Genomic DNA, 27,357 nt, shown 5'->3' with positions numbered 1-27,357 from the left:
CCAGGGTCACACAGCTAGTGTCAAGTGTCTGAGGCTGGATTTGAACTCAGGTCCTCCTGAATCCAGGGCCAGGGCTTTATCCACTGCACCACCTAGCTGCCCCCAACACAGGGTGGTCTTTACGTGGATGAAGTCACTGATCTAGAACAAAATCAAAATCCCATCTATTTGGAGGCTGTGTGACACAGTGGAAAGCATATATTTTGTCATCATAGCCAAGTTTAGTAATTTCCTCAGTCCTGTTTCCTTGTCCATAGCTAGTGCTCTCTGGCCTACCTCAGAGAGCTGAGGGTAAGAAAGGCTGAGTTAGGTTCCAATTCTATCCGTTTCCCTCACTCTTTGCATGACCTCAAGATGAGTCACTTTTCATGATGAAAACCTGAGTTTCAGGTTTATCTGTAAAATGGGAACGATAGTCATATCTCTCTTTTAGGATTGTTTTGAGGACAATTGGGCAACTAGGTGGCACAAAGGATAGAGCACACTGATCCTGGAGTTAGGAGGACTGGAGCTCAAATTTGGTCTCAGACACTTGACACTTACCAGCCATGTGACCCTGGGGCAAACTACTTCACCCTGATTGCCTCAAACATAGGTGCCATCTTGCCACTGGACCCACATGGCTCTGGAGAAGAGAGTGAGGCTGGTGACTCTTCACAGACCTCCCTCACTTAAATCCAATTCACTCACTGCAAGTCAGGAAAACACCTCCCCATGTCATGGTCCTCTTCAAGAACAAAGGACAAATGACAATAACGAGGAAGATACAGTAAAAACTTTAAAATTATATAATTGTGAGTTATTATGAAAACAGCTGCCGATTTAAGGTGTTAATTCATTCATGGCTTCCCATGGCCAAAGAACGAGTACTTCATCTTCATGTGTTTCAAAAGCATTTAATAAATTTTTTGATTGGCAGGCAAAAAATTTCCAGTTGGGATGTTTTGTTTTGTTTTGTTTTTACCAAAGTAGATGAAGAACTTCGATTTATAATTTTAGGAGAATTGAAGGTTAATTGATTTGCCTGTAAGAAGCAAATTTGAGTACTCAGGTCATCCTGACTCATCCTTTATTATTTGTTATCATTTATTCTTTTGGTGATTATCACTAATAATATTGATTAGATTCAAAGGCTGAAAACGTAAAGAAAAAGTGGGATGGAGAACACAGATGAACCTCTGTCATACATTCTTCTTTGTGTGACTTCCCTGTGTGAAAGTCACGTTCACCCTCTGAGCCTCAGTTTCCCTATCAATGAGATGAGGGAGTTGGACTGACATGATTTCTGAAGTCTTCTTTTCCTCCCCCAATCCATTCCCCCTATCTCAGGAACAGGGACTACCACAAATGGGGTCAAGTTAGGGCTACTCCTCCCCGACCCCAAACCCTGCCCCGCCATTCCCCTCTCCATAGGATCTCATCATTTCCCTCTCAAGATGGCTGCTTCGAAACACGTGACCCATATTGGGGTGCTTGGGGAAGGGGGAGGCTGAAGAGGAGCAGAAAGCCCTTCCCTTTCCCTTCCCCTCCCTTCTCTTCCCTTCCCGGCTCCACTCAACTCAGCTTCACTCCAGCCCCTCCCGTCCTCTCCTCTCCTCTCCTCTTCCCTCCCCTCCAAGCAACACGCTCACCCCCCTCCCCGCCAGTCCGGGGGTGCGGTTTGTGAGGTGTCCCGTGGCGGGCGCCTGCGCAGTAGGCGCAGCGCGCGGCCGAGGCTATATAAACGTTTCTCTCCTGGCCCGTCAGATTCTGGCTGCCGGAGGCGGAGGAAGCGGACGTAAACACGGACGGGGACGTAGCGGCGGCGGCGGTGGCGGCGGCCGAGCCAAGCCGAGCCGAGGCTGAAGGGAGGCGGTCGGGGCTGAGGGGAGGGGTCGGCTCTTCGCCTTGGCCGAAGCTGCGGCGCCATGGGCTCCGAGAAGGACTCCGAGTCCCCGCGCTCCACGTCCCTGCCTGCGGCCGCGCCGGACCCCAAGTGTCGAGGCGGCGGCGGGCGGCGGCACCGCTTCCTCTCCAACCTCGTCCTCCTCCCCGCGGGCCGAGGCCGCCGGGCTCGCGCCAAACCCCCACCGCCGGCCCTGGCCCCGGCCCCGGTCGAGCCCCCAGCGCCGCCTCCGCCGCCACCTCCGCCGCCGGCCCCGCCTGAGGTGCCTCCCGCCGAGCCCGCCCCAGAGGCCGAGGCCGTGGCGGTGGCGGCGGCGGCGGCGGCGGCGTCGGCAGCGGGCGAGGAGGGCCCCGAGCCCGGCGGCGACGAGGTGGAGTGCCCGCTGTGTCTGGTGCGCCTCCCGCCCGAGCGCGCCCCGCGCCTGCTGAGCTGCCCGCACCGGTCGTGCCGAGACTGCCTCCGCCACTACCTGCGGCTGGAGATCAGCGAGAGCCGCGTGCCCGTCAGCTGCCCCGAGTGCAGCGAGCGCCTCAACCCGCACGACATCCGCCTGCTGCTCGCTGACCCGCCGCTCATGCACAAGTATGAGGAGTTCATGCTGCGCCGCTACCTGGCCTCGGACCCGGACTGCCGCTGGTGCCCGGCGCCGGACTGCGGGTGAGCCGCGCCGCCGGGGGCGGGGGGCGTGCGCAGAGCGGGGACCCCGCGGGGCTAATGCGGGCTTCCCTTTAGCTGAGAGCCAGGTGGGCGGGGGCCCCTGCTGTCCCTCTCGTGGTCTCGGCCGCTGCCCCGCGGAGGCTAATGCGGGCTTCCCTTTTAGCTGAAGGCGGGGCCGGGGGCTCGCCTCCTCGTCACACAGCCCCCGGGTGATAGCGGGTGGGGAAATCCCATTAGTGGCGAGAAAGGCTGAGCTCTTTCTCTCTATTGCTTGTGTGTGTGTGTTTGTTTTCTGGCTTGGAAAGGTGGGATGAGACCAAAACCACCGGAAGGGACATCTACTCAGTGGGGAGGGGAAATCCCCCCCTCCCCTTTTTTTTTGGACGGTAGAGTAGATTCGGGGCTGCCGCTTTCTGTCCTACAGATACAGGGTTTGGACAAAACCATTGAGAGAGGAAAAAGGGAGACAGCCCTAGACAAAAAAGGGAGATTATCTCAGTGAGGAGGTGAGCAGGGGCTGTTCTGTCTTGGGGGCAATGAGATTGTTTGGGGCACGATGCCAGGGCCTGAAAAAATGATATGATACAAAGACGTTTGAGGAAGGGGAGGCTTGCCCCGAGAATATTGGATGGTGCAAGCATCATTGCAGAAGGGGAGGGGGGTAGGTGGTTACATCATCAGTAGTGGGGAGAACAGCAGCAGTGAGTCCAGGGAGGTTCCACTAGGCCCATAACTGGCAGCTTGTTTGTGGGTAACACACTGATTCTGGCTGTTCTGGTAGAGGCAAGGAGACCTGAGGTCTGCAGAGACTTTGTTTTGTAAAGGGAGAGGGTCACTTAAGTAAAGTTGAAATGAGGATGCTAAACTGCTGCATAAAGGAGAAATGAGCGCCTAAGTTAGTTGCCTTTGAGAGTTGTGCTCCTGATAACAGACAAATATTTTGTTCCCATGGTGTGTTGAATTTTCTACAATCTAAGAAGAAGGGTGTTCTCTCTCTTGGAGATTAGGTTCTGTGGACACTTTTTCTCATCTGATCTGGGCAATCCTGGTGTACTCTCAGTGTATCTCTAGAAAGGACCTCTTGTTTTAAGTGGTTAGACTACAGGATTGGGTCTTGGGATATGCCTTGAACCTTGTAATGTGGCTTTGAACAAAATAATTACCTCGTTGTGATTGAGGCTACAAGACTTAAAGACTTAAAGGAAAAAGAGTCCTGAATTTGTAGCTAGGAGACCTGAGTTCAAATCCTTCTTAGACTAGCTGTGCAAGTCAGTTCACCTTTCAAAGCTTCTATTGCTTCATAACATTTGCACAACCTCCTAGGGTTGTTGAGGAAAGAGCTGTAGAAATGTGAATTACTTTGTTGAGGGGGAAGGGGGAAAATGTTCTTGTGATAGAAATGTAATTCTTTAGTAAGTGCTTGTAATATACTGCTTGTCAAGTCTTTCAGAGGAGGAGACTAATTGTAATTTGTTTCACACCAAATTTCACAGAAAAAAATGTCATTAGGAACAACAGGGACATTATTACTAAGGTGTCAAAAGAGCTCAGTTCTTTTTTCTGACTTGTTTTGAGATGGTGTGTTATTTAAGCAGCATAAGATGGAGTTTCTAAAGTTCTTGGAGATATTGTGGCCAAAGGTACTCACTTTATCTGTGGTAGATGATACCTGCTTTCTCTTGATAAGGACCAGACTTTGTAGTCTTGAGTATATAGTCTCTTCCTTTAGTTGGCATTTATTTTTTTACTGACTTTGAGACCTTGAGGGGGGGGAGGGAGGGAAGTTAAACTTTTTGGTATTTGAACTTTTTAACACAAAGCAAAAGCATATAAATTAGTATTGGTAGACTGCACGTTTTCCCTTAGAAGTTTTATCCTATTCGTTTCTTTCTTTTTTTTTAAATCCTGTTCATTTCTAACAAGGAAGTGGGAGTGTGTCACTATCAGGTTCACCTCTCCACAGGACTTCTTTTTGTATTCGATTCAGATAGTAATTTTTTTCTTCCCCTTACCCTCTTCAATAAAAACTGACAGACCTCAGTAATAGAAATGATAACTCACATTTCCCTTGCATTTACCTTACAACTCTGTAAAGTGAGTAGTACAAGTAGAAAAGCTCAGGCAAGCTAAATATTAGTCAAGATTGGAACTCAGCTCTCCTAAATTGACTTCAATATTTACTGTTTGATTTTGGTGATAAAAGATGCATTCAGGGTCATTTAGTGCTCATCCATAGTTTGTGAAAAAATATACTTAGGTGGATCTGTGATCTCATTCATCTGGATGTTTCAGATTGCAGTCTTCCATGACTGTCCTCTCAGAAGTTCCCTAAAGGCAGCCCACTCAACATGCAGGAAGGTTTCCCTCCACTTTGCTGATCAAAGAAATTATAACTATAAACCAAGCTTTTGAAGTGTGACTACCACTCCATCCTTAAGATTTTCTAAATTACTTCATATCTACATTTTCCTCATCTCTGAAATAAAAGCATTGGATAAGGTCTCTTCTAGTTCCCACTTTGATAATGGCAGTAGGGAGAAGGAATTCTGACTTAGAAAAGTCAGCGCTTGTCATTGAAACCCCTACTTCATTATAGGATGTTTTGTCAAGTTGTGATATAGCTGAGGCTCATCGAATTGGGGTCTGTTTCAGACTTCTGTCAACATTCACTTCATGTTTTTCTTCTACTATAAAATAGGCATAATTTCTACCTTACTTGTGAGTCTTAATTAACGTTTGTAAAGTGTGTTGAAATCTTCAGTTGAAGGTGTTATGTAAATACACAGTAACTTTGACTTTTTTTTACTTCCCAAGTGGGTGAATTCCTTGGGTTATGGCCACTAGTTCTTCCTCTCTGTCATACTGCCTTTTCTATTGAATGCCCAGAAATTTACCTGGATTTACCATTGCTTCCTGTGTTCTCTCTTTTTTTTTTTAACTTTTTTTTTCTTTTTTCTTTTTTTTTTTTTGTTGGGCAATTGGGGTTGTGACTTGCCCAGGGTCACACAGTCAGTAAGTGTTAAGTATCTGAGGCAGAATTTGAACTCAGGTCCTCCTGACTCCAGGGCCGTTTCTCTATCCACTGCGCCACCTAGCTGCCCTGCTTCCTGTGTTCTCATGGAGTAGATGTGATTGGTGTTTGTTTTAAAGTGAAGATTATGTAGACCTTAGCCTAGCCTAGCATGACATGTAATAGGTACTGATTAAATGCTTATTGATGGTGATAATGATCAACACCAGCTGATACCCTTGACTTGCTTGGCCTGGGAAAGGCAAAGAGGACCATAGAGAGTTTGAGCTGGACAGCTTTTCCCAGGATTGTGCCCTGGGTCCCTCCACTCTACTCCCGAAGCTGGTTAGCAGAATCAAATTGGGAAAGATGTGTTTCTATTCTTCTGTCTATTTACCCCCAGTTACTAATCATTTTAATAATGACTCAGAGAACAGAAATGATGGAGTTTATTTTTCCCTTTTTCATGGTTTAGGAACCATTTGTTAATGGTCAAGCCATGCCACAAAATGAATGTAGTAGTTGGATATCAGGATGTATGTTTCCATACGTGATAGATGCTTGTTGATTCATTGATTGGTAAGGTCAGAAACTCATTGTCTAAGTTTGTCATACATAAAAACTGCTAAAGTACCATTTGGAGTCAAAAGACCTCAGTTTAAAGACAATTATCTGTTACTTAACTATTTGAGTGACCTTGAAAAAGTTACTTATCCACACTGGGCCTCAGAACTTTCCTCATGTGTAAAATGAAATGGTTGAACTAGGTGACCTATAGAAGTACTTTCTAATAATACTAGACAGTTATGAAATAGAGAATAATTTCCTTCTTTGATCAATAGTTGATTTTGTCATGACAGGTCACAGGGGAATGGAATTTAAATTATTATTTTCAGTATTCAGTTAGAAATTTGAAATTTAAGATTACTTCAGAAATTATCTCAACAGTCAAAGCTTTAGTCATTTAATTTGGAAATTGAAAATTTAGCCCTAAAAAACTGAATTGATATTGGTTTTCCAGAGACTAGCCCTAGTGAAGCCTAAGTGAAAAAGTTAGTGGAAGATGAGTGTAGTATAGTAGAAAGAGTGCTGAGTTTAACATTAGAGGACCTTGCTTCTAATCCTGGCTCTGCTGCTTAATACTTATATGCCCTTGACCAAGATACTTTACTTTTCTGTGCCTTCATTTCTTCATCTTGTAGAATAAGGGAGATTGGTCTGTATGATGTTTAAGGTGTCTTCATTTCTAAATATTTGAGTTTAGTAAGTAGGTTAAAAAGTATTTAGTAGTAATGGTAGTTTATGTGCCTTATGTTTTCTGGGAAGATTATTTCATTTTCTCTGTCTAAGACAGAAGGGAAAATAATTGGTTGAAGCTCCATTTGCTGAGTGAATAGGCAGTTGTGGCTTACTCAAGGTCACAGGACAAGTCAAGCAGTGCATAGAAACCAGGTCTCCTGACTTGTGGTTAGAATTGTTCCCACTGCCTCTCCCAGGCATCTGATACATTAGTACCCAATATTTTTATGTAAGACCTTGTAATTTATCAGGACCAAAATATAAATACAAGAGGGAAAAGACCTCAATTCATGTTAGAGACCTATTTTCATGAGAGCTCGTTTGTATGGATAGTAAGAATGTTAAACATTGTTGCCTAGGGTAGTTTAAAATTGGCTAGAGTTGTTTCCCCTGTGGCCTTGATATACATACACTATTCTGGTAGTTAACTGTAAATTGTCCTGGTCCCCTTTAAACGACATCAGTATTATGTTGTGTAATTAAATCTTGTAAATGTCCTTACCTCAGAGCTTAATATTATGTATTAAACCTGGGAAGATTGCTTGTGGAGACGTCAATGAATTGAAATTTTTGTTATCTTACTTCAGTTTTTCTGTATTGTACTCTTACTAAGACTGTTTTGTTCATTCAATACCCTTTCTAGTGCAAGGTAGACAGTAGTATGATTTGAGCAGTTCCTCTACTACCTAGAAATAACTCCTGGCCAGGTTCTGGATTACGTAGTGTTTCTATAAGATCCATGATAAAATGGTAGCACATTAGCTAATCCTGAAAACATCCTTCTCATCATGTCCTTTCCTCATTCAGAAACTGGTCGGTTACTCTCATTTGTAAAGAAAATAAAGCCAAAACTTTTTAGGCCTTACAGTCTCAAAGGCCAAACCTTCTACAGTCTTATCTTTTACTACTCACAAAATGGAGAGCTAGGCTAAACTAATAAATTGGAGGGGAGGGGGAGGAGTGGAGGAGTGTTAAGTGACTTGCCCAAGGTCGCACAGCTAGTGTCAGGTGCCTGAGGCTGGATTTGAACTCAGATCCTCCTGAATCCAGGGCCGATGCTTTATCCACTGTGCTGCCTAGCTGCCCCAATTCTTAAAATTTTAGAACTAAAAAATCCCTTAGGATAATCTAATCCAGAGCTGGACAATGTTGGGTTTTAGTTTTGGTTTCAGTTTACTCTTCCTACTGTGGCATTTAAAATCTAATGTCTGGTTACCTTGTTTCTACCCCCAGTGTGGGGGGGGAGAACTAGCTAAGGTTTACTTATAAGCTAGAAATGTCAGCACCAGTTTTTGGCATTAAGCATTTATTAAAGAGTAAAGAGAACACATGGAGTACAGAAAGTAAAGCAAGAAAAGCCTATCTCTTTTCTTCTCTCTCTCTGCCACCAACCCGAAGTCCCAGAATGAAAAGAACAGACCCAGGGAGCCAGCCTCACCTCCTACTTCCTGTCCCCCTCCCCCAGAAGGGAAGGTCCTTCAAACTGATTGGTTGAGGGTAGTCTCCAGTTGATGTCTTAGTCCACAGCCTCTGAGAACAACACCCTACTTAGGGCCAGCCAGGTGTGGTCTTGATTTAACCAACCTTAAGTAGGTTCTCAGTCAGTCTCACCCAATTCAATCAATTCCAAATCAATCTTCAGGTGGGGCCCTGGGCATCTGCCAAATCCCATTATTTTCTCACACTGCAGAGTCCCTATTCCTATCCTTAGCTCATACTAGGAATGTGCACTTTGTTCTTCCTACTTGTAGTTTCATTTTATTAACAGTGAAAAATTGAAAATGCATCATTTAATATGTTTGGGGGAGGAGGCCACAGTCTCTTCCTCTGACAGGCATTCTTCGCTCTACTTTTATTGGGACTCTTTGCTTCTTGCATGGGAGAGAGAGAGAGAGAGAGAGAGAGAGAGAGAGAGAGAGAGAGAGAGCGCAAGCGAGCACACCAGCAAAGATATAGGAGTCACTGCTTGCTTTTTTTATTTCTTTTTTTGGTGAGGCAGTTGGGGTTAAATGACTTGCCCAGGGTCACACAATTAGTAAGTGTCAAGGATCTGAAGCTGGATTTGAACTTAGGTCCTCCTGAATCCAGGGTGGTGCTCTATCCACTGTGCCACCTAGCTGCCCCAACTGCTTGCTTTCTTAAGACTGGTGTCACCACTTCAGTGTAGCCTGACCACATCACTGCATAATAATCTCTTCTCCTATGCCTTTGTTACATCTCTTCAAAGGAGTTGAGAAATAAATATTAGCCATGTTCATTCAGGCTTTATTTAATTTTTCCTGTTTGTGCCTCATTTCTCAACTCTGTCATCAGAGGTAAGGATCATCATGCACTATGTCTATAACCCCTAAATTGAAGGTTTGTTATAGGAACAGCTTGGTGACACTGGGGGAAAAGGGACCTGGGCAGAAGGAGTGTTGAGAAGGGGAGGTTTATAGATCTCCTTTACAAGACCAGCCTTAATCTCAGTGTGTTTTAGTGTTGATTATTTGACCCACAGTGTCCACCACACTTTTCCCATGCATATGTTCTGAATCCATTTGTCAGTGACTAGTTATACATCCTAGGAATGGAGTCCCAATAACAGAGGAACAAGTTTCCTTGACAACAGGGGTCTGTGGGCACATAATCAAATATCTTCTTCCTATTGTGAATCTTTTTCCCCCTGGGTTTCAAATTAGCTGATACAGCTTTTTGATGCTTTGCACATTAATAATTTTCTAAAACAGGGGGCAGCTAGTAGTCAGTTTTGAATCAGGTCCATCATCTCTGTGTAGATGATTCCCTCCCTAATCTCTGAGTGTCAGACCTGAATTACCAGTTGCTTTTTGGATGTACTTTAGTTGTCCCCAACTCAACATTTCTCAAACAAAGCTCATTATCTTCCCCTTTGCTACTCTTCTTTTCTTTACTATTACTGTAAAGGCCACCACCACCACTATTCTCCCAATCACTCAGGCTTTTAATCTCATTGTCATCTTCTACTCCTCTCCAGTATGCCCCACATATCCAATGTTGCCAGTTCTTGTCCTTTCTGCCTTCATTTCTCTCATTTAAGTCCCCATCTGTCTAGTCAAACAGCCACCACCCTAATTCAGGCTCTCATCACTTCTCCCCCGGACTATTGTAATAACTGTCTAATCGGTTTCCTTGCCTCTGCCTCTCCCTCCTCTGTTCAGCTGCCAAAGTGATATTACTGGGGCAGCTAGATGGCGCAGTGGTTAAAGCACCGGCCCTGGATTCAGGAGTGCCTGAGTTCAAATCCGGCCTCAGACACTTGACACTTACTAGCTGTGTGACCGTGGGCAAGTCACTTAACCCCCATTGCCTTAAAAAAAAAAAAAGTGATATTACTAAAGTGCAGGTCTGACCATGTTGTGTCCCTTTCTCTCTTTACTCACTAAATTGCAGTGGTTCACCATTAACCTCCAAATATTTTAAAGACCTTCACAGCATGGGCCCTTCCTACCTTTCTAGTTTTCTTACTTTTTTTTAGTCCCCATCCACTTTTTTTTTTTTTTTTTTTGGTGGGGTCAGTGAGGGTTAAGTGATCTGCCCAGGGTCAAACAGCTAGCAAGTGTCAAGTGTCTGAGGCCGGATTTGAACCCAGGTCCTCCTGAATCCAGGGCTGGTGCTCTATCCACTGTGCCACCTAGCTGCCCCCTCCACACACTCTTAAGAGCCAGATGTTCCTCACATTCAACACTCTATTTCCTTCATGACTACATTCCCTTTTCCCTGGCAGTCCCCCATGCCTGGAGTGCTCTCCCTGCTCACCTCTTACCTCCTAGCTTCCTTCAAGACTTGGCTTAAATGCCACTTTCTACAAAAGGCCTTTCCATCTCCCTTTGACCTCTATGGTTATCTTCCTTTTCCATTGCACATAGTTCATTATAGCATGTTGACTTTACCATTAGAATGTAAGCTCTTTGAGGGCATTTACCCCATTTTTGCTGCTTAGCACAGTGCTCAGCACATAGTAATCACTTACTAAATGCTTATTGATTGAGAAAGGATTGTTTTGGAATGGGGTGCCCTTATGAGTTGGGGGTGGGCTAGAAGGAGAATGGCAGAATTAGGGTCAGATTGTACTGGGAAAGAAAGTAGGAATGTACCCTGTAAAAACACTTAGAGGTTGGAGGAAATGTTACCTGTGTCTTCATTTTGTGGGTGGAAAGCAAGGCTTGGAAAGACTTGTGACTAACCCGGTATCATGCAGTGAGTCAGTCAGCTTAAAGATATGGAGGGCCCCAAACTGGAAAGCCCAGTGTCTTCAGTAACTCTCCTATCATAGCAAAGAATTGCTATAACTTTTTGATGTGCTTTTGCTTGTAACCGCTTACATTTATATAAAGTTTTATGATCTGCAAAGTGCTTTTCTCACTCTATCCCTGAAATTGAAACCATATAACCCAGAACCTAAAGTGGTATGTTCTTTTATATTTTGAAACTGCACTAGTGTCCTGTCAGTGTCTCCAATGTGGTGAGTAGTCTGGAAGACTTACAAAGTACTTAGAACCTTGGGCAGACCACCAAAGAATCTGAGACTCTTTTCTTCAGAAGTTAATTAACTTTTCTTGTTTATTAGAACTTTGTCCTTTTATCCTATCTACTTAAGACTAAGTAGTGGGCATGTGACTTTCTTCAGGAGAAATGTTTGTCTTTAGTAATTGTTTTGCACCTAGATCACACATCAGGGTGAATTTGTTCAAAACTCCCACAGGATATGAATCATGTGTAGTGTGACACATTTACCAATTTTCCATTTGTTCTCCTTTGAAAGGACTTTAATATAACCTGAATTAGCCAGTTAATTAAACAGACTTCTCAAGAAATCCTCAAGCCCCCCTTAAAAGCAATCTGCAAAAAAATATGGTAAAGCTGAGAACTAGAATAATAATAACGATAGCTAACATATAGTACTTACTATGTGTCTAGCACTGTGTTAAGTGAGGACAGAGGGAAGAGCAGGCTTGGGAGAGAGCCGGTAAGAACCCTCCACATCTGGAAATGGAGTGACAGGAGGAGAACCAGTGCTCCTGCATCTTACATGCAGAAGACAAGTCAAGTGAAGTGTGAGAGAAGAAGGGTCAGGTTATGAAGGGCTTTGAAAGCCAAACAGCATTTTATATTGGATGCTAGAGATTATAAGAGAACCACTGTAGTCTATTGATTCGGGCTCGTATGGACAGACCAATGTTTTAGGAAGATCATTTGGATCAGCTGAGTGGAGTAGGAGGAGAGACAAGACAGGCAGACCCACCAGCAGCTATTGCAACAGTCCAGCCGTGAGGTGATGAGGGCCTGCACAGGTGATAGCAGCAGCAGCAGGAGAGATCAGGTCCCATGCAAGAGATGCTTTGAAGGTATAAATGACAGGACTTGACCACTGGTTGTGAGAGAGGTGAGGCGATTTGATGAAGGGCACATTTTGAACCCAGGTCTACTGATTCCAAGACATTCAATTAATGCTTTTTCTGCTGCTGTCCTTGGATTTCTGCCCGAAACAGACCCTTCCTTCCATCCTTAGTCTTTGAGGGGTTGGCTTCTTGTATGTGAACTTGCTTCTATTTATCCAGTTTGTGTAGTTAACAACAATAATAACTGATACTTAAACCCACTTGTAAGGTTTGCAAATTACATACATTATCTCCTTACATACATTACAAAGCATCTTTGATAATTACGTGTAGAAGGTATAAAGCAAGCCAAATGAGATGTAGATTCAGTTTTCCCGTACAATCCTCTTAATTGTCTTTCCCTTTGCATATGTTAATGCTCATTTTATTTAGTGTTTAAGTTCAGAATAAAACATTAAATTTTTGTTAAAAGGTAAAAAAAATCAAGTTGAATTTTTTAAATTGAAAAATCTGACTCCCTTTTATAATGGGCCTCATAGGTTAGACATCTGGATCCTGTCTTGGTTCTTGGATTTTGTGGTTTTTTTCCTTTCTCTCTCAAGTGGTCGTGGAAGCAGTGCCCAAAGAGAGATGCATGTGCTTTCATAGGCCAGTTTAAAAGTGGTGTGGCTAATTTCCAGAACTCATAGCTTTTTTTTTTCTGGTGTGTTTCTTTCCTTTCCTTTTCTTTTCTTTTCTTTTCTTTTCTTTTCTTTTCTTTTCTTTCCTTTCCTTTCCTTTCCTTTCCTTTCCTTTCCTTTCCTTTCCTTTCCTTTCCTTTCCTTTCCTTTCCTTTCCTTTCCTTTCCTTTCCTTTCCTTTCTTTCTTTCTTTCTTTCTTTCTTTCTTTCTTTCTTTCTTTCTTTCTTTCTTTCTTTCTTTCGTGAGGCAATTGGGGTTAAGTGACTTGCCCAGGGTCATACAGCTAGTAAGTGTCAAGTGGCTGAGGCCACATTTGAACTCAGGTCCTCCTGACTCCAGGGCCAGTGCTCTATCAACTTCACCAACTAGCTACTCCAGTTCGTTTCTTTAAAGTGATTTTATTTGTGCTTTATTATAAACAGAGTTGTGTTTGATATGAGCTGAATATATGAATATCATGTTATTAGATGAACTAAAACTATTGAGGATCTCCAGAAAGGCTTAATGGAATACTGATTGCACAATGGATTATATTAAATTTGTGATGGGCTATAATGATGATGATGATGATGAAGATGGTGATGATGCTTGGCATGGTAGAAACTAAAATTTGGAAGGAACGATTAAAAATGCACTAGTGCTAGTAAATGACATTAGTAATGTACTGTTTGATAAGCCCAAAGACTCCAGCTTCTGGGATAGGAATTCAGTATTTGACAAAAACTGCTGGGAAAACTGGAAGATAGTATGGCAGAAATTAGGCATAGACCAACATTCTTACACCTTATACTAAAATAAGGTCAAAATGGGTACATGATTTAGACATAAGAGGTGATACCATAGGTAAATTAGGAGAAGAAGGAATAGTCTGCTTTTCAGATCTTTGGAAAGGAGAACAGTTTATGACCAAACAAGAGATAGAAAATATTATAAAATGGATGATTTTGATCACATTAAATTAAAGTTTTTGTACAAACAGAAGCAATGCATCCAAAATTAGAAGGGGTGCAGAAAACTGGGAAACAATTTTTATGGCCAGCACTTCTGATAAAGGGCCTCATTTCTAAAATATATAGGGAACTAAATCAAATTTATAAGAATCCAAGTCATTCCCCAATTGAGAAATGGTCGGTCAAAGGATATGAACTGAACAGGCAGTTTTCTGATGAAGAAATCAAAGCTATCTATTCCCATATGAAAAAATGCTCTAAATCACTATTATTTTTCTTTTTTAGATGAAGAATGTTTATTGGCCAGACAATAATATGCAGTTGAATGAACATTGAGCTAGTACATCAATACATATATCTTAGACAGATTCTGCAGATGGACAATGATCTGGTTTCGGGATTAAGTAGAAAAAAGGGGAATGAGATGGCTCTCTAAATCACTATTGATTAGAGAAATGCAAATTAAAACAACTCTAAGGTACCACCTGACACCAATCAGATTGGCTAATATGACAAAAAAGGAAAATAATAGAAGCTGTGGAAAAATTGGAACACTAATGTATTGTTGGTGGAGCTGTGAACTGATCCAACCATTCTGTAGAGCAATTTGAAATTATGGCCCAAAGGGCTATAAAACTGTGACCCAGCAATACCACTTTTGGGTCTTTTTCCCAAAGAGATCATAAAAAAGGGAAAAGGACCCACATGTACAAAAATATTTATAGCTGTTCTTTTTGTGGTGGCAAGAAATTGGAAATTGAGGGAATGCCCATCAATTGGGGAATGGCTGGACAAGTTGTGGTATATGAATGTAATGGAATTCTATTGTGCTGTTAAGAAACGATGAGCAGGAGGAGTTCAGAGAAACCTGAAGGGACTTGCATGAACTGATGAGTGAGATGAACAGAACCAGGAGAACATTATACACAGTATCATCAACATTATGTTGATCAACTGTGATAGACTAGATTCTTCTCACCAATCCAATGGTACAAGAAAGTTCCAAAGGACTCATGATGGAAAAGGCTCTCCAAATCCAGAAAAAAGAAAAGGAACTGTGGAATATGGATGCTGATTGGACCATATTATTTCTTTTGTTTTTGGTGGTGGTTTTCTTTTTTAAGGTTTTTCTCTTATAACATGACTAACGCAGAAATATGTTTAATGTTTATATATATATATATATTTAGTTAGTTATTATACATAACATAGATTGCCTGCTGTCTGTTGAAAACTATCTCTACACGTAACTGGAAAATAATAAAATACTTTTATTTAAAAGAAAAAATTTAAATTTTTAAAAATAAACGATAGGGAAATTTTAAAAAGCACTAGTGCTGACAAGTTCTGAACTGGCGTTGTCTTTACACAGAAAATATGTTATCAGGGGCAGCTACATGGCACAGTGGATAAAACACCAGACCTGGATTCAAGAGGACTTGAATTCAAATCCAGCCTCAGACACTTGACACTTACTAGCTGTGTGACCCTGGGAAAGTCACTTAACCCTCATTGCCCCGCAAAAAAAAAGAAAGAAAGAAAGAAAATAAATATCAAAAGGGGCAGCTAGGTGGCACAGTGGATAGAGCACTGGCCCTGGAGTCAGGAATACCTGAGTTCAAATCTGGCCTCACACACTTAACACTTACTAGCTGTGTGACCCTGGGCAAGTCACTTAACCCCAATTGCCTCACTTAAAAAAAAAAGGCAAACAAAAAAGACATCAAACGAAAGAAGTGACTTCATGTACTAATAAGATAATTAAGTGGTATCTCAAGATTCTGGTGGCTTAAATGAAAGAAGTAATCTCAATCTCAAGATGATTTTGGTTTGTTTTTTGTTTTTTAAAGCAAGATCTGGAGAGAGAAATCTAAAAGGAGCTTCCATGAGAAATGATTGATCATAACTAGATTGATTTCTCCTTGCTATAAACACTTTAAGGGCTGCCTTCCCTCAGTGACCAGGCAGGATGTGACTTGCTTTAGTTTCCTCCGTTTCAACATTGGGTTCCACAGAGTCCCAGCATCCGATGTGGTGTGACTAGGGAGTTTTTGTGAGAATTTCAGTGCTAACAATATTTTCCCCTTTCAAATAATAAATATGAAATTGTGTGTATATATCAAGCAATATTCGTGTGGAAGAATTTGTATGAAAAAAGATTCCTCTTTTATTCCAAAATTTCTCCAGCCCTACCCTGAGAATATTCCCTCAAGCCCTAGGAGTATTCTCTTTTCCCAGACCAACCTTTTATAAGTTCCTTCAATATATTTCAAGCCCCAAAAGCTCTATGGCTAAATTAATTGGAAAAATGATTCCCTGTCATATAATAGAAAATGTATAATCCCCTTAAAATATAGCAAACTCAGAGATAATTGTTCAGCTTGTAATGTATAAAGCTTACTGGAAATCAATTGCTACTGAAGCAGTTTTAAAAATAAAAATGGGGTTTCATCTGTATCCTTACTGAAGTAACAGGGAAAGGTCATTTTTAGTCCATTAGGCTCATGGTTTAAGTCGAGATTTCTGAATAAAGTAAAGGCAAAATCTTTTGCACTCACAGATGGGATGTGTTATACAATTGGCCAGGTCTGCAGTAGTTTTTTTTTCCCTTCGTTGGCTCTCATGGTGGTCTGCCAAACACAGTGTTGTCCCTCTCTTCGTGCCAGTCCCTGTGAGAGCATTCTCACCTTACTGGTGTCTCTTCCTGTTTCCATACTCAGCTATGCCGTTATTGCCTATGGCTGTGCCAGCTGCCCAAAGTTGACCTGCGAGAGGGAAGGCTGCCAGACTGAATTCTGCTACCACTGCAAGCAGATATGGCATCCGAATCAAACGTGCGATATGGCCCGTCAGCAGAGGGCACAGACTCTGCGAGTACGGACCAAGCACACTTCAGGTCTCAGTTATGGCCAAGAATCCGGGCCAGGTACGGTTTCCTCCTCTGGGCTTATAGCAACATGAGTCTGATACTGACAAAGATGACCCATCTATTAGGCTGGGTTTCCTGGGATTCAAGGATGTCCCTTTGACACCTGGCATTGAATTTTATTTGGCGAGATCTTCCAGTATGTTGTACATTCTGAACAGCTTAACAGCTGATATGCAGCTTCCTCCTGATGGGTAAAGGTGCTTCAGCCCAAGTAGCATCAGAATCATCATTTGGATTCTTTGGTCCCAGAACCTGGTCCTCTTTCTGTGGTAGGCCTCAGAGCTGAGACTAAGCAGATAATATCTGCTGGCTTTTTCCACACACGGTGAAAAGAGAGGGGTTTGTTCTGGGCTAGTCTCTTTAGATCTGTCTGCTGCTGTTCCCATTATATTTGAGTGCATGACTGATTATTCTTCATGATAATAGCAAATTTCTACAACACTTGTGAGGATGACAAAACTCTTACCTTACAAACTGCCCAGAGTACAGTGGGTAGTACAAGTATTACCCCAATTTTAAAGATGATGAAACAGACTCAAGTTAAATGACTTGTTCATGGTCATGCAGCTAGATCTGGGATTCGAGCTCAGGTCTCCTGATCCCAAGACTGACCCTCTTCCCATTGTACCATACTAATTTATAGAATTGTAAAAGATTCAGGAAGTCTGGGGGTTTTCCATAGCAGTTTTCATAATGAACCTTAACAGGGCTGCCACACATTTAATTCCAGGCTTTTATAAGTAAGATACCAACGAGTCCATTTAAATGTGTAGCTAAATTTTATTGGCTTTTATAAATCTTATTTTATTGATCTCATGGGGGAGGGGAGGGGTAGAGTGAAAAGGGAAGATTTTAGCATTTGATTTTTCCTGACACAGATTCTTCAATTGTAACATGCCAGTTATGGGCTTATTGTGAAAATCAGCAGGAACAGACATGCTGCAAAAGCATACTCAATTCTTTTCATTTCAGTTTGGGAAATGTATCACTGCCTAATATTTTACCCAAAGGCTATGGATTCCTTTAACATCAATCATATTTGAATGAAACAAAAAAAAATGAGTCCAATCCGCTTCTTCCCCCCACCCCCTGCCAAAACCAAAACTTAGTCCATTTCCAAACTTCAGTTTTTGGTGGGCCTCTACTCTAGGTTTTTCTATGAGCAGTTAGGTGGTGGAAATTTTAGTTGTGTGTTAACACTCTTCTCTTCAAGAGAAGACTAGGATGCTCTTTGGAACCCTTGTACTGGGAAGCACCATGGCGCTCAGCCATTGGATGGTCCTTTCTGAAGTCTAAACTTAGGAACAGGAACAGGAGTGTTCCTGAACCTGGAATCTTTGTCCAGGAACTTCCAGCTTTTCTTTTTACCTCTGGATTATTCCTGGGGAACTACATTTAAGTCAATCCAAGTTTATTTCTTTTGCTCCATTCTCTACAGCGGATGATATCAAGCCATGCCCACGCTGCAGTGCGTATATCATCAAGATGAATGATGGGAGCTGCAATCATATGACCTGTGCAGTGTGTGGCTGTGAATTTTGTTGGCTTTGTATGAAAGAAATCTCAGACTTGCATTACCTCAGGTGAGCTGGAGGAAGCAATATCCTTGTTTGGGTGGGAAGGTTTGGACAAGCTTTGGTTGGTTTGGGTTTGAAGGGTAGGAGGAATAAAACCTACTCAGAGTAGAAGATTGTCTCTAGGGCTCAAGCCCTACAGTTTTGAGAAGCCCCCAAAACCAAATTTTCCATCTGCTCCTTAGACATTGAATTTCTGTGGTAGAGCATTTGCCAAATAGTCACTGGGCACAGACTGAGATACCTTAAAGGAACTTTTAAAAAATGTGCACATAACATGCTGTGCAATGGTAGGAGACTGAGCAAGGGATGTGGGGTACTTCTGAAATGGGTGGCATGTTAGCCTTGAGTGAGATGGGTCAGGGAAAGCTGCGTGGAGGAGGGAGGTTGGGGGCAGGATTTTTACAGTTCAGAAGGATGTAACTTGCCAAGGGAGAAGTAAGAAAAAGGTTTTCTTGCCTTTTGTGAAGGTGAGAAGGTAGGAAGTGGCAAATTAGGTTTGTCTGGCTGGAGCAGAGAGCTCTGAGAGCCTGTATTCTGTACTTTTCCCTTTTTCTGGTTTTATGGTAATTCTCTAAAGCACAATCCCCACCCTACCCCCATTTCTTGTAGCTGTTCATCAAATCAGAAACAAGGAAGTTGTTGCTCTTTAGAGAGAGTACTACTCTAAACACAGAATTCACACTAATGCCAGCATTCATTTTCTCCATAGCCCCTCTGGCTGTACATTCTGGGGCAAGAAGCCATGGAGTCGTAAGAAGAAGATCCTTTGGCAGCTGGGCACCTTGATTGGTGCTCCAGTGGGCATTTCCCTCATTGCTGGCATTGCCATTCCTGCCATGGTCATTGGCATCCCTGTTTATGTTGGCAGAAAGGTAAGGCATATGTATGGTGCTATGATGGGCACTCTGTGTATGTCTGAGTGAGCACTTGATGTCTGCTGGGTAAAGACAGGAAGGGAAAAAATGGGAGCTGCCAGCATCATAGAGCTCTCTGGAAACCAGCTGGTTCTGGGATAAAAATACCTTTCATTTCTTAAATGGATTTTCTTAAACCCCTTGTGATCTGAAAGTTTCTATTACTAGCCTTGGCCTGGTTCAGACCAGTAACTTAAAGGTGAAATGTTCCTTAGCTGATTCCCCTGAGTTGCCTGTCTCTGGCTAATGCTCACTTTTCCTACAGAAGCTAATCCTGTAGAAGTCTGGCCTTAGGCTGGGATGCAAAAAGGCAGGTTCCCCTTTGGGAATAGAGAATAAGGTTGGGTTGGGCTTTTTTAACGTGTATGTAGTAGAACAGGCGAGTTTTGTTTTTATGTAAATGTTACTCTATACTTTTAACTTCTCCCTCCCAGCAGAGAGCCGATTTCTGACCTGATTTTTGTTTGATTCTCAGATTCACAGCAGGTATGAGGGAAAGAAGACTTCAAAGCACAAGAGAAACTTAGCCATCACAGGTGGTGTGACCTTGTCTGTCATTGCATCCCCAGTTATTGCTGCTGTTAGTGTCGGTAAGCAGAGATTGTATCTGCGTTGGGAACCCTGGGGCCTGGGACCTGGGGCCCCAGGGTCTTGCTCAGCAAAATGGGTGGTGGCATTGGTGCCAGATCTCCCTCATCCTTTGGTCAGCTCTGAGATTTATGACCTCATAATGTAACTGGCTAGCCAGAAAATACACCATTAATCTTGGCAGTTTTTGCATGTCATTCCTTGCTTTATATTTAAAACTATGTTTCCTATAATGTGCTTGGTGTCACAGAATGATAACCTCTTGGAACTGGAAGGAACCTTCCATGTCCTCTCCAGCCAGTGGGATCCTTTCAATCCATAATATCCCCAACAAGTAGCCCAGATGCCACTTGCAGATCTCAGATGGGAAGTGATAAGTTTGTACTTAATATAGAGAGCTGTCATTTCCTTTCTCTGTCCTTCAGATCCTTGAATTCAGCCCTTTTCGGGTTCCTTCAGCTAACCCCATCATTCTCCAGTTTGTCCCTGTCTCTCTCAGGTGACTTGGATTACCACGTTAGGCTTCCTTTGGAGGAACAAAGCACATTCTTGTCCCCTCCTGCTTTGTTTGGAAAGCAGTGCTGCTTGTGTCTTCTGTCCATCCTCACTGCTGCGCTTCCTTCCTTTCCAGGGATTGGCGTCCCTATTATGCTGGCATATGTTTATGGGGTCGTGCCCATTTCTCTCTGTCGGGGAGGAGGTTGTGGAGTTAGCACTGCCAATGGAAAAGGTGTGAAAATTGAATTTGATGAAGACGATGGTCCCATTACAGGTAAAGAGAGATCTTTTTTTCTGTCCAAAATCAGTAAAAATTCAGTGCCTTTTACTGAGAGACTATTGTGGGAGGGTTTCAGTAGCTAGTGAGCTCTGTGGGGGCTGCTATTTCAGCCTCATTTCTTGGTGCTCTAGTTAGTAGGTTAATTCCTCTGATACTGGCACATGATGACAAGAATAAGCTGGCGGCCATGTGTTCGAGTGGAGAAATTATTGTCTTGGAGAGCCCCTCCCTCACAGCCACCCAGATGTGGGATGATGCCATGTCCCGAGCCTGGGTGACCTCACATGGGTCACTTTCCCTGTCTGCAAAGTTCGAAGGCTTTGGGCCAAATGACCTATAAAAGGTCCCTTCGGTTTTTCCAATCCTATGCTCCATTACTCTCAGTAAATAATAGTAGTACGGTGCCAGGGATGAGAGTAGACATGGTGTTTGGAAGACATGAGTTCTAATCTTACCTCTTCATTGTTTTTGTTGAGTGATAGACTGTTATTGACTTGCCTTGATAAGAAGTTCCCCTGTTTTTGAGTTCTGTCTTCACTAATTCCTATATCAATAACAACAATAACAATGCAGAGTAGCCTGTAGGAGGCTATTATGGAAAAGGGTAGATTGCTCATTCCTTACTGGAGATGTTTCCTTCCATCCATAGTGGCTGATGCCTGGCGAGCCCTGAAAAACCCCAGCATTGGGGAGAGCAGCATTGAAGGACTGACCAGTGTGCTGAGTACCAGTGGGAGCCCCACAGATGGACTCAGTGTCATGCAGGGCAACTATAGCGAGACAGCCAGCTTTGCAGCTCTCTCAGGGGGTACTCTGAGCGGCGGAGTTCTCTCCAGTGGCAAGGGAAAGTACAGCAGGTAGGCAAACTGATCTTGATGCTGGATAAACTAGTCCTTTTCCAAGGTGGCGTTTTAGTTGGGTCTCAGTAGCCTTGTTGACTGAGGCAGTGTCCTGGGTGGGTAGGCTTGAAGTGAACATCTGAGTCGTGGCTCTGGTACTGAAGGGCAGGTCCCTTGGCCTCTCTAAACCCTGCTTCTTCATCTGCAAAATACAGGTCATTCCCTTCTTAGGCAACCTAATTCTCAGGGTTAGGGTGTATAAACCATAAAGATGTAAGTACCAGCCACCGTTACTGCACCGTTAATGATTAATCTATCAATGCTGGTATAGTTCTCTTTTCCTGTCCCTTACCTTCCTGATAGTTCACAAATAACTATTCCAGCCACATCATCTAGTGCTCTGGTTTTACTTAGGAAGCAGGGCCCAGAAGCTGTGGCTGGTCCCAGCTCCCCACAGAGCATCAGGGGCAGCAGTGGAAGTAGAATCCAGAGTCTTCTGGTATACTGCCTTTTCCACTGTATCCATCCATAACATTTTCCTACTGTTACTTAGTCTCTGAAAAGGGAAATGAGGTTAACAAAAGAGATCAGGAGACATGATGGAGACTCCTCTTAGTGCTGCTTCGGGCTTCCTTTGACCCAGCTCGAGTTTGTGATCTCAGGTTGTCTTGCTGTGAGCTCCTAATGGCAGGGGATCCCGCCCCCACAGTCGGCAGTGTGCACGAAGCCAGGCATTTAAAAAACTCAACTCCCCTTGATAGCAGCAGACACACCATTGGAAGCTGAATTGCTGAAATTGCAGCTCAGGCAATCCAGATATTGAGTTTGTGAAATCCTCTGGTTCCCAAGAAATGAATGAGTCAGGGGTGTGTGACCATATGTGAAACCTATTATGGAGAAGCACAAGCCTGTGACGGGAGGCCACTGGAGCCTCGATAGGGAGCTGGTCCCGTCCAACTATGAGGTGGTTTTGTTTTGCTCTGTATGTTTTGGTCCCACCTCAGTCTGGAGGAAGGCAGGGCTCCATCTTAGTCTGTGTTGTGGGAAATGTGGGGAAAGTCACATCATTGTGACTGGAAGAAGGCTGCGAAGGAGCCAGGAGAGGAAGCAGTCCGTCTTGCGACCCAGTTCTTATGTACTTGGATGCCTCCTCTCTCCACACAGGCTAGAAGTCCAAGCTGATGTCCAAAAGGAAATTTTCCCCAAAGACACAGCTAGTCTTGGCGCCATTAGCGACAACGCCAGCACTCGTGCGATGGCCGGTTCCATAATCAGTTCCTACAACCCCCAAGACAGGTATGTGAGCAGCTGGATTCCAGAGGCAGTTTGTTCTCTTCATTATTGGGCTTATAGAAAAGACAGGCTGCTTCTTGCCTGCAGGACCCTGGGCTTCCATTGTGTGGGTGGGATTTTTGGTCTTGGACTCACCATGCAGTTTTTATGCAGGGGAGTATTCTGGCTCCTTCACTTAGCTCTGTTAGTTTCATGCATCATCTTCCACTGGAGGTAAGTAGTGCTACCCACGCAGGACTTGGAACCCTCTTCATGTTCCTCAAGTCCATGAGACTCTGAATTTTATTGGCTTCTTGAGAAGCCAGCCTGGGGTCGCCTCCTTTCTGTGGTGATGAGCATGAGTCATGTGTTCCCTCCCAGGTGTGTCTTGGCTACTTATGCTGAAAAAGTCAGATGAAACTGGGATTAGAAGGATACTTCTCTTCTTGGTTTATGTTTTAACTAAGAGAGGATGAGACTTTGTAACCCCTTCAATTTCTCTTAATAAAATTTTTTAAAAACACTAATCTATAGAAATTAACAGAATTCTTTTTCCATATGTTCTGTCAGCATTTAGAAATTAAGCTACCACCTTGAAAGATTGTATTCTGCTTTAGTCCTACATTTAGGAGTGAAAGTTCTTTTTGTAAGAGAGAATCTCTGGGCCACAATGGCATCTCTTTTGGAAAATAAGTATTTCCCTACCCTGAACCCTCAAGCCCCTTCCACATGAAACCATAATCCTTGATTCAGTGATGTGGATTTTGTCTCCCCAGAGAGTGCAACAACATGGAAATCCAAGTGGACATTGAGGCCAAACCTAGTCACTACCAGCTGGTTAGTGGAAGTAGCACAGAGGACTCTCTCCACGTCCATGCTCAGATGGCAGAGAATGAGGAAGGCAGCGAGGAGGAGCCGCTGCCGCCGTGCAAACACCAAAGCTGTGATCATAAGGACTGCATTGCCAGCAAAACCTGGGACATCACCTTGGCCCAGCCTGAGAGTATCAGGAGCGACTCGGAGAGTTCGGACACACAGTCCGACGATGTTTCGGACATCACGTCAGATGAATGTAGCTCCCCCCGCTCCCAGACTACAGCCCAGCCCCAAACTCCCCGAGCCAGAGGCGCACAGAGCCCAAGTGCCCATAGGAACCCCTGTGCCCAAGCGGAGGGGCATAGGCCCGAGGAAACTGTCTTGAAGGTAGAAGGTGAGGAAATCAGAGTATGAAGCCGAAGGCTCCTGTCTGGAGAAGCACACTTGTCCCTGCGTCTATTGGAAACTTTTCTAGTTAATGTATTTTATTTCAGATATTCTCTGGTCACAGGTTTACCCCAGTGTAGCTCTGGGAAAAATGCCATTTCTTACAAGATAAAACATGGAAATTTTACTCCCTCAGTTCTACCCTCCCTGTCCCTTTCCTCCTTTTTTCTCTTTTTTTTTAGTTTTAATTTATTGGTTAAACCGCTGGTGGTGATCCGTGAGGTGTGTCAGAGTGTATATATGTATGTGTGTGTATATTGTATGTATGCAAACATATTACTGAAGGACACATTTTAATAAAGATTTCTGTCGTCATCCTGCTCAGATTTCATTTTCCTTGGCCAGGATGTCTTGCAGATCCAAATGGTGGCTCTGAAGAGAGCAGACGACTACGTTTTGGAAAGTCTGGGGCCCTATGTGTGTTGAGCAGAGCGTCCAAGGACAGATAGAGGACACGTGTACAGATCAGACAGAATCAGAATTGTTCATTGACAGAGTGGGCCCGAGGCCTTACCTCTTGTTGTGGGCACCTCTGATCCAAATTGTCCTCCAGGCTGGTCACAGGCTGTGACGGAGCCCATTCGCCCCCTAGAGGCCACTCGGGTGCATCTTCCCTCCCAAAGCTTCATTGTGAGCCTTTCCTTCCTGCAGTGGATTCCCAAGTTCTCCTGCAGGCAGCACCCAGGGTCTGGTACAGGATTGTGGAGGTGGGGGCATGACAAGAAGCATGCCTGCCAGTGGGAGGGGCTGGCCCTGGACTCTGCCCTTCCCTGTTGTGTCTGCCCCAGCTCTAGGAGGCCTTTCCCAGACTCACCCCTTTGTTCTTCCCCTTGGCCAGTCCATCCTGCACATCAGCAAGGCTGCAGTCAGAGCAGCAGGCCCTCCTTGGGATCAGGGCTGGAGAGGGCTTAACTGCCTCCTTCCTTTGCAGAGCAGCCTTTTCCCTTCTTCATATGCACTGAACTGTACCATGGAGGGTGATGAGCAGAGAACAGTGGCTATAAACCAAAATCATCCACACATTGGCCGTGTCTCTTCCTCTGGGGCTACCAGAGTCTTGAACAGATAATCAGTCAGTGTCTGTAGGGGATCCAGTTGATTGACTATTAGTGTGTGCTTTTAGAGTTCCTTCCTCCCTAACCTGATTATTCCAGCTTCCTGACACCTAAGCTGGTTTCGTTTGCCATCTTGGGGGGCACCTTGGACAAGAGAAAGAGCACCCATTAGTATCCAGCAGCCCCCCTTTCACTATGCTAAGACTTTGTGCGCTGAATTAATGGTTTCTTTTTTAAAAAACAAGGATGAGGCCTGCTTTCCTTGAGGTACAAGGATGAGGTGGGGTTGAGGAACATTTTTCCCCGGTGGAAGAATGTTATATCTCATTACTCTACCTCATATGTACCAACCAAAAAAAACCACACCAAAGAGAGCAGAGATGTTCTTCATCTGTGTTATACTGGCTCTCAAAGCTCTGTACTCCAGTATCAGTGTATGTTTGTTAAAGTAATTGGAAGTGCTCTATAATTGATCAGATCTAATCCTGTAGGAGTAGGGGTTCCCCCTCTCCCACCAAAGGAATGTCTGTTGTCTCCATTTTTTCCAGTGAGAGTCAGAGATGTCAAGAGATAAGCATTTTAGATAAAAGGTGTTTTGGGGCTCGGGAGGATAGGCACTATTCGACTCCACCTTGGTGTAGGAAATAGTAGGAAGAATGAATTAGGAGAAACAGATGTTTTCAACAGAAATGAAGGCCTCTGTTTTTTCATCTTTGAATCTCCCAGCACCCATCCATAGTCCTCTGGTACGTAGTAGGCAACAAAAAGTCTTAACTTTGCTACTACATAGGGAGCCAGAAAGTCATTTAGCTGGAATGTCATGAGGTCCATTAATGACGTTGCAAGTGGTCAGCAAGTGTACCTTAGGAAGGAAGGAAGCTAAGTCACTTTCTCAGAGTGAGACACCTGCTAGCAAACAGTAGGCCATCTATTCAGCCACTGTGTTTTAAAACACTCAGAGCAGAAAGCAGTTGAGGGCAGCAATAGTCAACTGGTTATCATGATCCAGAATGACTGGGGGGCAACTTCATTCCAGCCCTTGGAAAGGAGAGCAATGTTCCGAGGAAGGAGGTGGGGTGGAGGGTGGGAACGGGGGACAGGCAGGGGAGGGAAGGAGAGAAGATGATACGGGAAGAATAGTGTAAGAACAGGGGGGCATTTAACAAGATGCGATCTCTCTTCTCATGGATAATTAGAATACACTGCTCAGTTGTCTAGATTGACTCAGGGAGAAGTGTTAGGGATTTAATTCTTCCCAAGACGTTTAAATATCTAATTATTCCCCTCTATCCTTGAAGTCCCATGAAGCGGATAACAGAACAAGGTATCTTCCCTATATGATAGATGAAGATAGATCACAGTGGAAGAGCTGGGACTTAGAACTGGAGTCTCCTAAGTCCCTGTCCTTCCTCCCCCAGGCTAGGGCAACACATTACACTTGTTCCTGGCTTTAGAAACCCAGGGACCCAGGGCCTGGTATAGAGATTCCTTATTGCCAAGGAGTAATAAGGAAGAGAGATTAAAAAAAAAAGGTGCATGGACCTGGCACTTGATTCATGTGGGGGAGGAGAGGTGACACAGCACCCTAGTATTTGGACAATGAAGGATGTACCAGACTGGCATCTGGTGTGTTCTCACTAATAGAGGCCTGAATTCTAGTTGTCTTTACTAGGTCAGCAGAAGCAGAAGCAGAAATGCCAACCAGATGGGAGTAGAAAAGCATAGCAGTATAATTCAAGGGTATGTGTATCAGGCTGATAAAATCTTGGGTTAAAAAAGAAACCCGAGCTAGCCCAGAACTCCAGCCTGCCCTAGAACCAAACCAGGTTTAGTTTGCCCCTGAGGTCGTAGCCTCCAGGCCCACTGAAAATGCCACTCAAATTCCACCTGTCTTTCATAGTTCTGCTCAAGTCTTGCCCCCTCCAGGAAGCCTCCCCTGAGATATCATAGAGCTCTTTACTCCTACTTGCTGAGCTGGGCACTCAGCCCAGGGAGCCCAGGTGAGTGCCCTCCAGATTCTGAGGAAGACCCTCAAGACCCAACACCAGCTCTACGACCTGACGTATTTTATCCCTACCCCCAGTAGCTGACCAGACCTTGGCCTAGAGCCTGGCCAAAAAGGACCATGCCCTCTGATTATCTTCTAGCACTTTGGACCCCTTAGTACAATAAACACTCATGGCTCTGTCTTGTGCAGTTTGTGGCCTTACTCCGCTGAGCTTTGTAAGGGCAAACAGTTCCCTCTGCACAGAATTCAGCCTACCATCCAAATAGTTGGTGCCCTCTGATTATCTTCTAGCA

At 43.9% G+C, this 27,357-nt stretch overlaps 1 protein-coding gene across 1 annotated transcript; it reads left to right on the top strand.

Moving 5' to 3' along the window:
• The first annotated feature begins 1,754 nt into the window (after positions 1-1,754).
• On the top strand, positions 1,755-24,316 carry RNF19B (ring finger protein 19B). Its single transcript, XM_043996409.1, has 9 exons — positions 1,755-2,542; positions 16,562-16,767; positions 18,209-18,353; positions 19,057-19,219; positions 19,737-19,851; positions 20,481-20,621; positions 21,277-21,484; positions 22,631-22,762; positions 23,515-24,316. The coding sequence occupies exons 1-9, from the start codon at positions 1,908-1,910 to the stop codon at positions 23,966-23,968; spliced, it is 2,199 nt and encodes a 732-aa protein (XP_043852344.1). The 5' UTR covers positions 1,755-1,907; the 3' UTR covers positions 23,969-24,316.
• The last annotated feature ends 3,041 nt before the right edge of the window (positions 24,317-27,357 follow it).

Source organism: Dromiciops gliroides, chromosome 3 (genome assembly GCF_019393635.1).
Source record: "Dromiciops gliroides isolate mDroGli1 chromosome 3, mDroGli1.pri, whole genome shotgun sequence".
NCBI lineage: Eukaryota > Metazoa > Chordata > Mammalia > Microbiotheria > Microbiotheriidae > Dromiciops > Dromiciops gliroides.
The sequence above is the reverse complement of the archived record's forward strand: the minus strand, read 5'-3'. Positions and strand labels throughout refer to the sequence as shown.